Below are 14,295 nucleotides of genomic sequence, written 5' to 3'. Positions count from 1 at the left end.
TCTGCTACCTCCAAGAGTTAGTGAGTGCTTTGAGGGCAGCCCTTTCAGGCCCTTCTTTTATCTCTGTGTGTCTGGGGCCTACCACAGGGCCCTGCGCAGAGAAGACACTCAACAGAAGTGTGGAAAGAACTACAGCGCAGCAGCTGTTAATTTACCTCCAGAAGAGAGAGCCTATAGCCCAGTAACTCAGCAGCTGCTATATCAGTAGCCAAAGCATTCTCAAGCTTTCCAGAGATTTGTATAGGTACAGTGCAGTTTTTTGGGTTTTTTTTAACAGATGGATAGAAAGTTTTAAAGCACTGCTTCTTGGCAGAGCAACGGAGGTGGGCTCAGGCACAGGGCTGATATAATTATAGTTTTGGTTATGCCTGATGTGTTTTATTCTGATGTGCATATTTTGTGCTCCATACACATTTAAAGATTTAATTAAATGTTTTATTACAGGGAACACAGTGCCAAATATCAGCTTCATTACCTTTTTTTCCCCCCACAGAAAGAGCCATTTCCTCATTTGGTTTTGAGATTTTAATACAAATAAGGCTTACATTTACTTGGTAATATTGACATGGCCACCTACAACAATATCAGATTTCTTGTTACTGGTGGGTTCTCACTGCAAAGGAAGCTCCCTGAGGGCGAAGAATAAATCTGTCCTGCCCAACTGAGCCTCCAGTAGTTGGGGACATATATTTTGCCTATGGTAGGCTCAAGAGAGAGACAGAGAATGGCCATGTAGGAAATTTAAGACAGTGCCTTCTGGACACAGAACACAAACTAAGCCAAAGCAACATCAATACTACAGAGAGAGACAGAGGGAGGGAGAGAGGGAGAGGGTGAGGGAGAGGGAGACAACGAAAGGAAGAAGGAAAGAGAGAAAGAGAGAGAAGCATCATTCTGATAGTCAAAGACTCTACTTAACGACAATCTGAGGACCCAGTAAACATTTTACAAGGTTTTGTTTGCGCCCCCCTCCCCAAAACGCCTTTGCTGAGCTGGACAGGTGGCCAAAGGCCTTCACACTATAGAAACAGAAATAAGCCCAAATATCATCCCTAGCTTTTCAGAGTGAATTGGAATACAAAATATTTTAAATGGTCATTATAGAAAAATTGTTTTCTCTTCAAAATCCAAATTTATAGATATTTTAGTTTCCATGGAAACAAAGTTAATTCCCTAAATAAATGCCAAAGTTTTTTTTAATAACAAAAGAAAAAATCTCACTTCCCCCCACTTTTTTTCTTCTTTTTTTAGAGAAATCTTGGCACTATAGGTGGACTTTCCCTACATGTGTAAGGAATGAAAGCCGAGCTGTCCTGGTGGTGTTGGGATGTGTGGGAGTGTAAGGGTGTGCGATGGTGGGGACTTGGGGGGTAGGTCAACGGAGGCACTGTCAGGCTCCTTGGTTACCTAGCTCAAAGGCAAGTCAGAAACCTCAGGCTCTGCCTGGCCTGTAAATTATTGTGCCAAAGGGACAATATTAATCTTTGTGATGAAAGCTTAGAGCTACAAACTGAGGCCTGAACTCACTGCCTGCAAAGATGATGAGCTGAGGAAAACGGTGAGTAGGAACTTCGCAGGAATCCAAACTTAGCACGAGCTATAGGCATTCCTCTCCAAAGATCCACTTCACAGGGACATATCTATTCCAGAAAGGCCCAGGAATCCAAATCAGAAGGATCATATGTGTTCTTAATAATTCTACCTAGGCTTCCCTCCTCCTTTCCTGGGAACAGCTATATTTACAATTTATATTCATGCTTCTTATCTACCTTTCAGGGTTATATTTGTCCTCATGTCATACCTGTGCTGCACTCATTTATCCCTCTATTCCCTCTCTTCCTCCTTCCACTTCCACTTTGAGGAAGTTGGAAAGATTCTAGAAGAGGAACCCAGAAGTTTTTTGGGGAAACAGAATAGGAACTCTTTTGTGAGAGAAAGAGAAGAGAGGGAAAGTGCTTTTGTATCACCCTCCTAAGACTAGCAGACAACATGTAATTTCTTTTTTGGCCTAACTGTTCCAAAAGTCTTTGCCTCAAAGAAAAGAGATAAAAGGGAGGATGAACGTTTTTTTTTTTTTTTTTTTTTTTTTTTTTTTAGTCCTCAAATGAGAAGCAGAAAATTAGGACTGTTGATTAATCAGATTGTATAATTTTCCAAATTACGGCTGCAATGACCCCAACTCCTTTCATTAAGATTTCTTTTCGTAATTGTTTAAAACTGATTCTTGCCACATTTTACATGCTTTAATGAAAATTAAGGACTGTAATTAAATTGCTCTAATGCCATCATTACATAGATACCAGATGAACACAATTACAGCAAACAAAGAAATAGTTCTTAAATTTAAAAATCATTTTAAAAAGAACTTTGTTCAACTGCCTAAATATGACAAATGAGATAGTATTGAAAATCAATGCTACTACAATGTTAAATTTATAGGATCTTAATTTTAACTGAAACCATATTTGCATGTAAGTAACCATCTGGATAAAATGTTTAAAATTCAGGGAAAGTTTAAAAAAATCAGAATCATTTTATCACAGATCAAACACTTGCATATTTAAAAGTATCTAAACTAATGCATAGCATCCTCTCTTGATAAAAAAAATACTGAAAAAACAAATTAAAGAAACTTCTCAGGAGAGCACAAAGAATCTACAGGTGTTGGAGGGCCTGAATATTACATTTGAGTTCTGATTTGAAAAGAAGCCCCAGCTCCTAACTAGCAGCATGTGACCTTGGGTAAGTTATTTAATTTAAACAAGAAACCTATAAAATGGATATAATGATGACCCATTTTGAAATTTTTAGGGGGATTCAGTTTAAAGAAAAGTGGATGTGTGCTTAGTATCCCTCAAGAATTCATGTCTAAGTAGAACCTCAGCATTTTACTTTATAGGTTAAATTGTGCCCCCCCAAATATGTTGAAGTTCTAACCCTGAGTACCTCAGAAGGTGACCTTATTTGAAAAGAAGGTCTCTCTCTCTCTCTCTCTCTCTCTCTCTATATATATATATATATATATATATATATATAATGTGTTAAGATGAGGTCATTAGGGTGGACCCTATCCAATATGATTGGTATCCTTATAAAACAAAAAGTAATTTGACAATTCAATAACAAAAAAAACAATCCTATTTAAAAATGGGCAGAGTATCTGAATAGGTATTTTTCCAAAGAAGACATACAAGATGTCCAACAAGCACAAGGAAAGATGTTCAACATCACCTATCATCAGGGAAATATTAATCAAAACCACAATGAGATATCGCCTCACACCTGTCAGAATGGCTATATCAAAAAGACAAGAAATAACAAGTATTGTTGAGGATGTAGAGAAAAGAGAACCATCATGCACTGTTGGTGGGAATGTAAATGGCACAGCTGCTATGAAAAGCAGCAAAAGGGTTCCTTCAAAAATTAAAAATAGAACTACCACACAATCCAGTAACTCCTACTTCTGAGTATTTATCTGAAGCAAATTAAAACACTAATTGGAAAAGGTTTATGCACCCTTATGTTCATCGCAGTATTATTTACAATAGGCAAGATATGGAAACAGCCCAAGTGTCCATCAATGGATAAATGGAAAAAAAAAAGATGTAATAACCCACATGCACGCAGAGACACACACACACACACACACACTCACACACACACACACATGCATGCACACACAGGAATACTCTTTAGCCATAAATAAGAATGAAGTTTTGCCATTTGTGACAAATGAATGGATTCTAAGGGCATTATGCTAAGTGAAATAAGTCTGACAGAGAAAGATAAATATTGTATGATCTTACCTATACATGGAATTAAACAAACAAACCAACAAAAAACAAGCTTATAGATATAAAGAACAGATTGGTGGTTGCCAGAGGTGAGGGTGAGGGGGGGGGAAGAATGGATGAAGAAGGTCAAAAGGTACAAACTTTTAGTTATATAATAAGTAAGTCATGGCATGTAATATACAGCTGGTGACTATAGCTAATAACATGGTACTCCACACTTGAAAGTTGTTAAGAGTAAATATTAAAAGTTCTTGTCACTAGAAAAAGAATTTTTGTACTTAAGTATGGTGATGACGTTAACTAGACTTGGGTGTGGTGATCAATTCAGAATAAATACAAATATCAAATATTATGTTGTACGTTTGAAATTAATATGTTATATGTCAATTATATGTCAATTTAAAAAAGATTGATTTTAAAAGGGGGTAATTTGAACACGGATATACATACAGGTATAATGCCATGCACAGAGACACAGAGAGAAGACGGCCATCTGTAAACCCAAGGAGCAAGACCTAGACCAGATTCTTCTTCATAGCCCTCAGAAGGAATCAACCCTCACGACCCCTTGATCTCAGACTTCCAGCCTCCAGAAATTTGAGACAAAAGTTTCCTGTTGTTTAAACCATACAGTTTGTGATACTTTGTTATGGCAGTCCTAGCAAAGTAAGACAATGACCTTATTTGGAAACAGAGGCTTTGAAAATGTAATTAAGATAAGGTCATACTGGATTATGGTGGGCCATAAATCCTGTCATTGGCATCCTATGAGAAGGCCATGTGAAGACTCACAGACAACAGGGAGACCCAGGGAAGAAAGCCATGTGACAACAGAGGTAGAATCAGAGAGATGCATCTACAAGCCAAGGAATGCCCGGGAGGTTTGGCAACCACCAGAAGCTCAGAGAGAGGCAGGGAGATTCTTCTTCAGAAGCTCCAGAAATCATCAACCCTGTCACCTCCCTGATTTTGGACTTTTCAACTCCAGAACTGTGAGAAAATAAATATCTGCTATTTTAAGCCCCACAATTTGTGCAATTTGTTACAGCAGTCCCAGGAAACTAATATAGGAAGTGTTACATTAAGTACTCTGTCCTCTTAGAAATGGCTATGAGAAGATTGATGAGTAGAAATTATGTTTCCACATCTAGTCAAGAATTTAAGATGATCAAATCTAGAATGAGTTCATATGATTGCTTCTAGCAAATTTATATACTGGTGTGATTTTTAAAATTGGTCATTTCCTAAACTATTTTAGCATGTACCACCATGATGGGGAGGAAAAAGAAGAGCATTCATAGGAGAAATATTAAAAACCAAAAGATTATCAACAAAATCTGTAATGCTAAGTAATGTAGAAATGAATTAAAGCAACAATTATATCATAATTGTTAAGCTAGTAGCATGTCCCATATGTGAAAACAATACATGAAAGAAAATATATTATTTATTATACATTGGATAGGAGAAAGAAAAGCAGTTTCTACAAAGGATTTATTTTGCGGAATAACTCTTTTTGCTGGTAACATAAGTCTTACATGTTTTCAACTTCAACCCCAGTTTCTATAAGAAAAAAAGGTATTTATTCTCTGGAAAAATTGAGTTGGACAACTATAATGGTCTTTTAATCATCCGCTTCAGAAGACTCTCTCTGCCTGTCAGTAAACAATGGAACAATTGATGTTACTCTTTTAAAACTTTACAACGCTTTAGATCTACTTCATTTCAGAGTTCCAACTTAAACTGTTTAGCTTTTAGAAGACAACCACATCTGTCCAAGGCTACTAATTCAAATGTGATCCCAAATCTCTGGTACAATCTGGCTTCCCATTCATCTTTGAACCCCCAAATGAACCAGATGTTGTAATTATTCCAGTATATAATGATTTTTTTTTCTACTGGCCACCAATTTCATTTTCTGTTTGATCTGGGATCCCACAAAAACAGGATTGCTGTTGTTGCTGTTGTATTGTTTTGTTCTATTCTGTTCAAAAATAGTCTCCTCAAAGAAAATATAATTGGTCACCAACAAATTATGTATTTTAGGACAAGATGTTTAACCTCTTTGGTCCTCCATGTCTGCATTTGTAATATGGTAATAAGAATCTCATAAGATTGTTATGATATTAAATTAATGAGGCTAAATTCTAGAACAAAGTAAGAGCTTGCCAATGTCAATTCTATTCCCATTCCCTTTAATATTACACACCAAACAAAATAAAAATAATCAGATACGGGGCGCCTGGGTGGCTCAGTCAATTGAGCGTCCGACTTCGGCTCAGGTCATGATCTTGTAGGTCGTGAGTTCGATCCCTGCGTCCAGCTCTGTGTTGACAGCTCAGAGCCTGCAGCCTGCTTCAGAATCTGTGTCTCCCCCTCTTTCTACCCCTCCCGTGCTCATGCTCTCTCTCTGTCTCTCGATAATGAATAAACATTAATTTTTTTAAAATACTCGGATGAAAATAGAATCCTACTACCACTTCTACCCATGGAATCCCACTCATGAACTCTTCTTAGTTATCAATGTTAATTTAAATTATCTGCCTATGCTCTTTTTAATCCAAAACCTCCAAATGTGTACTAGATCACATCTTTCTATAAGAATGTTATTTTAGCAGTCTACCATCTTCTATATTTTAAATTGTTCTCTTTCTACTATACAAATATTTCTTTCTTTCATCTTAACATACAGCAACAAAATCAACCTCTATTTTCCTTTGTTCCCATTTTTTTCTTCTTTTTTTTTTATAGCAAGACTCCTTAAAATAGTTATTTATGCTCAGAGACTCCAAATCTCCCATTTTTTTCTTAGACTCCACTCCAGTGCATCAGACTCCACAAAAGTCCATTTGATAGAGTTGATAACTGTGTTTACTCTGATCCATTTTCTTTACTTAGCTTCTAGGACAGCAACAACAAAATCTTGGCTTACCTTCCATCTCACATGTAACACATTTTCAGTCTCCATTGCTTTCTTTCTCTTCTTCCAGCCCTCTTAATGTTGGAATGTCTCATGGATTGGCCTTTGGTGTCTTTTTCTTTTCTCTATTTTCATTCAATTCCTTTCATTCTCACTCAGCCTCATGACTTTAATTCTTTACCTTCTATACACAATGATTCCTAAATGTATTCCTCCTATACCTCTCTCTTGAACTTCAAACTGGTTCCTTGATGTCTGTACTTGAATGTCTAAAAATGATCTCAAATTTAACACGTCCTCTAAACCATTCTACATTCCTTTTTTTTCCCATAGTAATTGATGGCAAGTTTATTTATTATTGTAAGGACTTAGACAAAAAATCTAGGAATCTTCTCTGACTCATTTTCTTTCACAGCCCATAGCAATTTAATGGGGGGGGGGGGAGAATGTGACCTTCAAAATACATCGAGACTATCACGTCCATTGTTATTTCCCTGGACTGAGGCTGGACCAGGCTTCTATGTTGTCTGGACTATAATAGCCTCTTATCTGCTCTCCCGGTTTCCCCACACTCTTCTACAATCTACTCTCAATTCATCAGCCATAATAACTTTTTCTTCCCCTTTGCTGAATCTTTCATCCCAGTGACTTATTCATTCTATAACTGGAATCCTGTACTTCCCCACTCTCCTTCATCCATTTTTGCCCATCCTCTTACCCCTTTCCCTTCTGGTAAACCATCAGTTTGTCCTCTGTATTTATGGGTCTGTTTTAGCTTTGTTCATTTGTTTGTTTTTTCTTTATTGTTCAGATTCCACACATAAATAAAATCATATAGTTGAGCATTTAGGTTGCTTCCATATCTCCATATCCATAATAGGTTGCTATTATAAATAATGTTAAAACAAACATAGGCGTTATGTATCTTTTTGCATTAGTGGTTTTGTTTCCTTTGGGTAAACACCCAGTAGTGGAATTACTGGATTGTATGGTAGTTTTCTTTTAAATTTTTTGAGGAAACTTCATACTGTTCTCCACAATAGCTATGCCAATTTGCATCCCCACCAACAGTGCACAAGGGTTCCTTTTTCTCTACATTCTTGCCAACACTCGTCTTTTCTTGTCTTTTTGATATTAGCCACTCTGACAGGTATAAGATCATACCTTGTTGTGGTTTTGATTTGCATTTCCCTGATGATTGGTGATGTTGAGCATTTTTTCACATGTCTGCTGGCCATCTGTATCTCTTCTTTGGAAAAATGTCTATTCAGGTCCTTTGCCACTTTTAAATTGTATTGTTTGTGGGGCTTTTGTTTTGGTGTTGAGTTGCATAAGCTCTTTATATATTTTGAATATTAACCTTTTATCAGATATATCATCTGCAAGTATTTTTCCCCACTCAGTAGGTTACCTTTTAATTTTGTTCATAGTTTCATTTGCTGTGCTGGCATTACCTCTTTAATAAAAAGTTGGATCATTCTGAATCTCATTGCCTCTCTCTCTCTCCCCTTTCGTATATACAACAGTCATAATTGTTCCTTAACTACACAACACAAACTGTCACCTTAATGCCTTTGTACTAGCTCTTTACTCTCCTCTTTCTCCGAATATCCACTTCACCTCCCCAGATAACCACTTCATCTCCTTCAGGTCTTTGCTGGAATGAGGGCTATGCTAAGTATTTCATTTAAAATTACCTTCATCCATCACATCAGCACTCCTGATCCTCCATATTCTGTTGATTTCTCATCTTCTTACACTTTTTAACTTTAACTGTTAATTGTGTTTATTGTCTATAATTTGTCTCCACACACTAGATGTAAGCTCCAGGAGGTCAAGGATTTTTTTATTTTATTTTAATTTTTTTTTATTTTTTCACGGATGTAATGTATCTCTGGGTCTTAGAACAGTACTCTAATTGGCACAGAGTAAGGACTCAATAAATATTTGTTAGATGAATAAATTTGTTAAAAATATATGAGGCAAGAAGGAGAGCATTCTGGAATATAATCTCCTTTTAAACACATTAACAATGAAAGGAGTAGTGTTATACATATTTAATTAGGGAAAAATCAGTCTCTATGTACAACAAAGAACCAGATAGACCCTAAATGTGTGGAAAAGACTCTTGAATGAATTCAATGTTATCTCAGGTAATGACTACTAAACGGAGAATGCACAAGTAAAATACTTATGAAAATCAGGAATAAAATGCTCAAGGAGTAAACAATTATGCAAGAGTTGTCTATTAAGATTCTAATTTTCTGTACATTAAAAATTGAGGTAAATGAGAAAATTAGGTTAACAATTTCTCACCACTGCAGAAAGGAAAATCAATTCTGTATTCATCTCAGAAGAGCTATGCAAATAACAGTCAAAGTGCTGGAGAAATGCAAAGCTACACAACTCTAGGGTATCCATGAGCCAATCAATTTGTTTGTGGATTCTCTGGGTCCCTTGTTCCTCCTTCTCATGTTTACTGCCTAATATTTGACCACTCTTCTGTTTGTTGGCAACTCTCACAAGACAGCAAACTAAAGAAACAAAATGAAACATAAGCAAATTAAAGCTACTCCTGATAGTAGCCAGGAGAAATATGCTGAGATTTTGGCCTAGACAGTAATAAAATTATGTGTAGGATTGAAGATCCGAGTAACTACAATGGTTACTAGCATGTTTTCTGGAAATCAGTTGCTATCATTGTCTTGACCCAATTCAATTAACGAGAGCATGAAATTTACCTAAAATAGAGTCAACAGGTAGAATAAAAAGAATTCATGACATTTTTGAAAGGAAAAAAAGGAAAGGAAGATCAATAAGGTAGAGAGATATGATATATTACCAAAGCTATAGAAATCTCTAGAGGAGGGGTGCCTAGGTGACTTAGTAGGTTAGGCATCCGACTCTTGATTTCAGCTCCAGTCTTGATCTCAGGAACCGTAAGATGGAGCCCCACATCTGGCTCTGTGACTACATGGAGCCTGCTCGAGATTCTCTCTCTCCCTCTCTCTTTCTGACCCTCCCCTGCTTGCTCTCTTTCTTTCTCTCTCAAAATAAATAAATAAACTTAAAATGAAAAAAGAAATCTCTAGAAGAGGTAATTTAACACGATGGAAATGCATCTAATAGAAGCAAGAACTAGAGACAAACCTATCACTTACCGGCAATAGAAATTGGGTCAGAACACTTAACCTCAGAACCTACTTTCTTATTTATATAATAAGGATAGCAGTATCTTTTCTCATAAATTTGTTGGTGATAAATTACATCTGTCCTCTACATCCAAATTCCAGTTTCTGTCACACGTTATCTGCCCATTTGGCCAAGTGTTGACAGCCATCCCATTTTAAGCCCCCATGTTTCACTTTGCAAGGATAAAACCCTGAAGAAATATCTAGAGAGTAATTAACATATGGCTGAAACTATCATGGGAAATATAAAAAGATAGATTGAAAAGTGCAACTAGGACCTGTTTTAAATGAGTGGGAGCCTATTGGTAAAATGTTTTTCCCCCTTCAACTGAATAGGATAATATTACAAAAGCTCTATTTAAAAACTATAGCAAGGGATCTCTTAGACAAAGTAAAAGATCCTGTTATGCAGACTAAAGTGGAGAAAATGCTTTGTTCTTTGTATATTTACTTGAATGCAGTAAGTTCTATGAGAAGAAAGATCTTCGTTTCATTCATTACTGACTCCTTTGCATAGTGCATGATTTAAGCAATTAAGAAATAGTTTTGGATGAATACAGTATGCACGGATTATAATGTACTTGGCACAGGGATGGGGGTTCACCCGCCTTGGAAGATGACTACACACAATTTTTTTAAAAAGATAAATAATAACAAACCAAAATATCTTATCACCTATAAAATGCAGCACACCTATTCCTATACTTCCTGAATCATCATTTATAAACATCTAGAATTCTGTTGAAGAACTTAGAGTCCATATGAGATAAATATTGGCATAGATAGATAGATATTATAAATGACTAATATCTTCTTAAACCAGAATACTATGATTTCATGAAGTGACCAAAAGAGACCTTCCATGATAGAGAAGGAAAAAAGTTAAAAGTTTGGAAAAAAGAATTCTACTCCTCTGCTTAAAGTCAAGCTCTAAAATTTAGTTTTATTTAGTTTAAGAAAAGCTATCTATATAGAAAGCTACATTTAAAATCTTTGTTATTTAGACTTTGGAGTAATATACAAATAGCCAATGAATGATCAAAATTTATGTATTAATAATAAGATATATTAAATACCAAAGCAAAATAATTGTTTGAACTGCTTAACATAAAAGCACAATAGATTTGGACTCTAAACCACACAGACTGAAGTAGGTATCTACAGATTTTGTCCTCAGGCTAATTATAAATGAGTTCAAAGTTGCCAAAGTAAATAGCACAGCCTTACACACCTCTTTGCCAACTCTCTCATACAGCCGATGGAACCGACCATCTAAAGAATGATGAAGAAGAATTTTCTAATGAATTCATTCCCCCCTGAAGTTATATGAGAGGAAAGGTCACTTTCTCACTTACTAGCTTACCTTTTTGGTATTTTATCATTTTCTTGATTGTACATATTTTCATGTATTATGCTCTATTTATGCATTCTTTAATAGCATCTTTATTTATGACTTTGTGAATCAACATCTTTGTGATAGGAGTTGAAAGTCACTTAGTTAATTACACGTGCTTGACAAGCTGCATAATAATAACCACTGCAGTATTGTACATTAGTCGAAGGTATGTAAATTACTGCAGTTATTCTCATTTGGGGAAAAACAAGAGACTTTGTTTTGGTCATTTAGAACACCTTTGCTGTGTCTGTATCTGTGCTTTTCTCAAGTATACTGTGCTTTTAACCCAAATCATGGCATCAATAATAAAATAGAGGTTAAATCCCATTCTACTAGTATGACCAAAGAAATAAAAACCAAGCCAAAACTCAATTGAATGCGAACACTCTGGTCAGCAGTTGAGAATTTTGTTATATGAAACTTCTTCCATACAATGCAATCCTCGTAAAACAGAACAGTTTAGACACTCCCTGCTCCACCAGGATGTTGTAATGAAATCTGACTTGGTCCAGCCAGATTAGAAGTGCATAGGGAGACAGAATGTACAGCACTGGAATGTTAATATGACTTCTGTATGAAGATTGGAAAGTCTACAAAGTTATGAATAAGGTCAAAATAACACTTAGATGATTTACTGCCATAAAAAATCATACTCTCCTATGAGTGATTTACTGGATGTTATATAAAAATGGAGTGTGGACAAGCTACATTCAGATGCAAGCTTGCAGCTGTCAGTGTGTACATGTGCTCAATCTGGCTAGAGGATGATTTGAAGGTTGATTTAATTGTAGCTTCTGAATCATGTTCTTCCCTATGTGTTAAATTGTTTAACATAAATACAAAAATGTTAAAGTAATTTTAAGACTGTAAATATTTAGTATAAAAATCTGTAAAATCTCATTCTTTTCTGGAAGAGTAACTGAAAATATAGACTATCTGGGAAAAAATACCATGACTGAATAATGGTGACTACCAGACAGTTACGGCAAATTTACCCTTATCTGAGAAAGTTCACAGGGCTTTCAGAAGTAGCTGAGAATAAACAATCAAAAAACTAGGTGTGTGACAGAGCTGACCAGTGTTAAGAGGAACAGAAATCTGTATCTGTAGAACAGGGTTCAGAGATAAAGTCGACCAGTTGGTAAGGCAGCATCATTTGTGTTCCTTGCAGGCAATGTCATAGCCTACACATATCTTGTCCTCTGAACACAAACTCAAAGCAGAGATTCAACTCCTATTGATGCTACCAGCACCAAAACATCAGGCACCACCAATAATCTTTGTCAATATTATCCACTCAACTACAGCTCTCCTTAATCATCTTTCTATTCCTTGACATGCCTTCATTAAATTCCAAATATCACCTAACCATTTACTTCTCAGCTCAGCAAATCATCCTTAGGGAGAATATCTTCTTCCTCTGTAAGCTTTTTCCCCCATTTTTTTATTTCCACTTTTATACATACCTCCTTTTCTACATATTTTCTTGCCGGGTTTTCTGGCACATTCCTTGGATATTCTTTTTACTGAAAAATGAATAGAAGACTAGAAAATAACATGGCGCTCCATCACAGACCGCCGGAACATGCAACACCACTATCTAACTTAATACGCTCCTGCATTTACTGAGTGCGAAAGATCCCCAATTCGTTGAGCCTGCACATGCAATGGAGAAATGTTGATGCATCTTCTCAGAAGTCATTTGGTAGGAAATGGAAATTAGGAACCCATTTCTACCTAAATATACGTGCTGTGGAGGAAAGAAAATGAGTAGGCACAGGAAAAAATAAGAACAGAAACATTAACACACATAAACAAAAAGAGCAGCATGCAAGCATGTAAAATATGTCTACATGCCAACAGGAAAAGCCATGCATGCTACCAGTACACATGAATCAATATTGTTAGAACTTAGAATAGAAAAGAAAATATAAATTTATCTCCCTGTTTTTCCTGCAGTAAACTCACCATCCTCAGTCGGAACGTATATGTTTAAATATAGGCAGTCTTCACTCTGGTCTTGCACATATGATGAAACCACATCCAAGTTATTAGTAAACCACACAGGAAGCATGACTTCTGGCAATCTGCCATCAATGATATTCTGGGGACACACAGGAGCAAACTGAGTTGCATTCCTGATATCTGACCAGGGAGATGGTGGTTCTGGAGGCTGAAAACGATGTTCCCCTGTTGGTGGGGCTGCATATGGAACCCCAAGAAACTGAATAACAGGCCCCAAAATTTCATTATTGAGTTCTTTCTTCATCCCTCTTATCTTGCCGAAGTTGGTAGTGACCAGTGGGTCTGCATCATCCAATTTTTGTGAAAGCACATGGGCAGCCTGAAGTAAACATCCCAACACACAGAGAGTCAATGAGGTACCCAATCCCCTGTGTACCAAGCATGCCATTACTGCTCTCCACACATAATTTGGCCACATGCATCTGGGCAGTGCCATGGTCCCACATTAGTTGTGTAGTTGTCTGGTTACAGTGAGGCAAAGGTATTTGTATCCGCTTTAGAAAGACTGGATAATGGTAGAACACACCTCCAACTTCTTCAAGGCAAGCTCGTCAAGAAAAGCTCAGAAAGCTCTTTATGCATCCAGTATCTCCCATTGATTTCACATGTATTGAAGTAGCATCTTCAATCATCACTATTTATCAGACCATATCCTATTGACCATTCTGTTTTCCATAGTAGCAATGTGACAAGAGTGGCCATTGACTGTAGATTGCCCTCTTACAAATCAAATCCAGTTAGCAGCAGATCTGCATCCTAAAGAAAATGAAAATAAATCATTAGGATGAACAAGCTGAAATAGAGCAATAACTAGATGTTTTACATAAATAGCAGCTAGAGTCAGTTAAGTTAAATACTACCATAGGAAAATTATGGTTTGATGTGAGGTGAAAGGGGAAATAACTGATTATTAGATCCTTGAAAAACTTGCCTGCTGACTTACACACATTTAAGTGGAAGCGGGCCTTT

At 36.4% G+C, this 14,295-nt stretch overlaps 1 protein-coding gene across 6 annotated transcripts in view; it reads right to left on the bottom strand.

The window, feature by feature from the left end:
• Window positions 1–13,762, bottom strand: part of NLGN1 (neuroligin 1) — a 660,198-nt gene extending 646,436 nt beyond the window's left edge. For 3 of the 6 annotated variants that reach the window (XM_047099924.1, XM_047099927.1, XM_047099928.1), the window contains exon 1: window positions 13,270–13,762. In XM_047099924.1, coding sequence (XP_046955880.1) covers window positions 13,270–13,762 — 493 coding nt within the window. Of the gene's footprint in view, window positions 1–12,767; window positions 12,828–13,269 lie in introns of all 6 variants that reach the window. The other 3 variants (XM_047099923.1, XM_047099926.1, XM_047099929.1) reach the window with 2 other exon arrangements.
• Between the last annotated feature and the right edge of the window lie 533 nt (window positions 13,763–14,295).

Source organism: Lynx rufus, unplaced genomic scaffold (genome assembly GCF_022079265.1).
Source record: "Lynx rufus isolate CCGP_SWC_20201006 ecotype Redwood Valley unplaced genomic scaffold, mLynRuf1.p SCAF_5, whole genome shotgun sequence".
In the NCBI taxonomy this organism is placed as follows: domain Eukaryota; kingdom Metazoa; phylum Chordata; class Mammalia; order Carnivora; family Felidae; genus Lynx; species Lynx rufus.
Note: the sequence above shows the minus strand (reverse complement) of the source record. Positions and strands in the feature narration are given on the sequence as shown.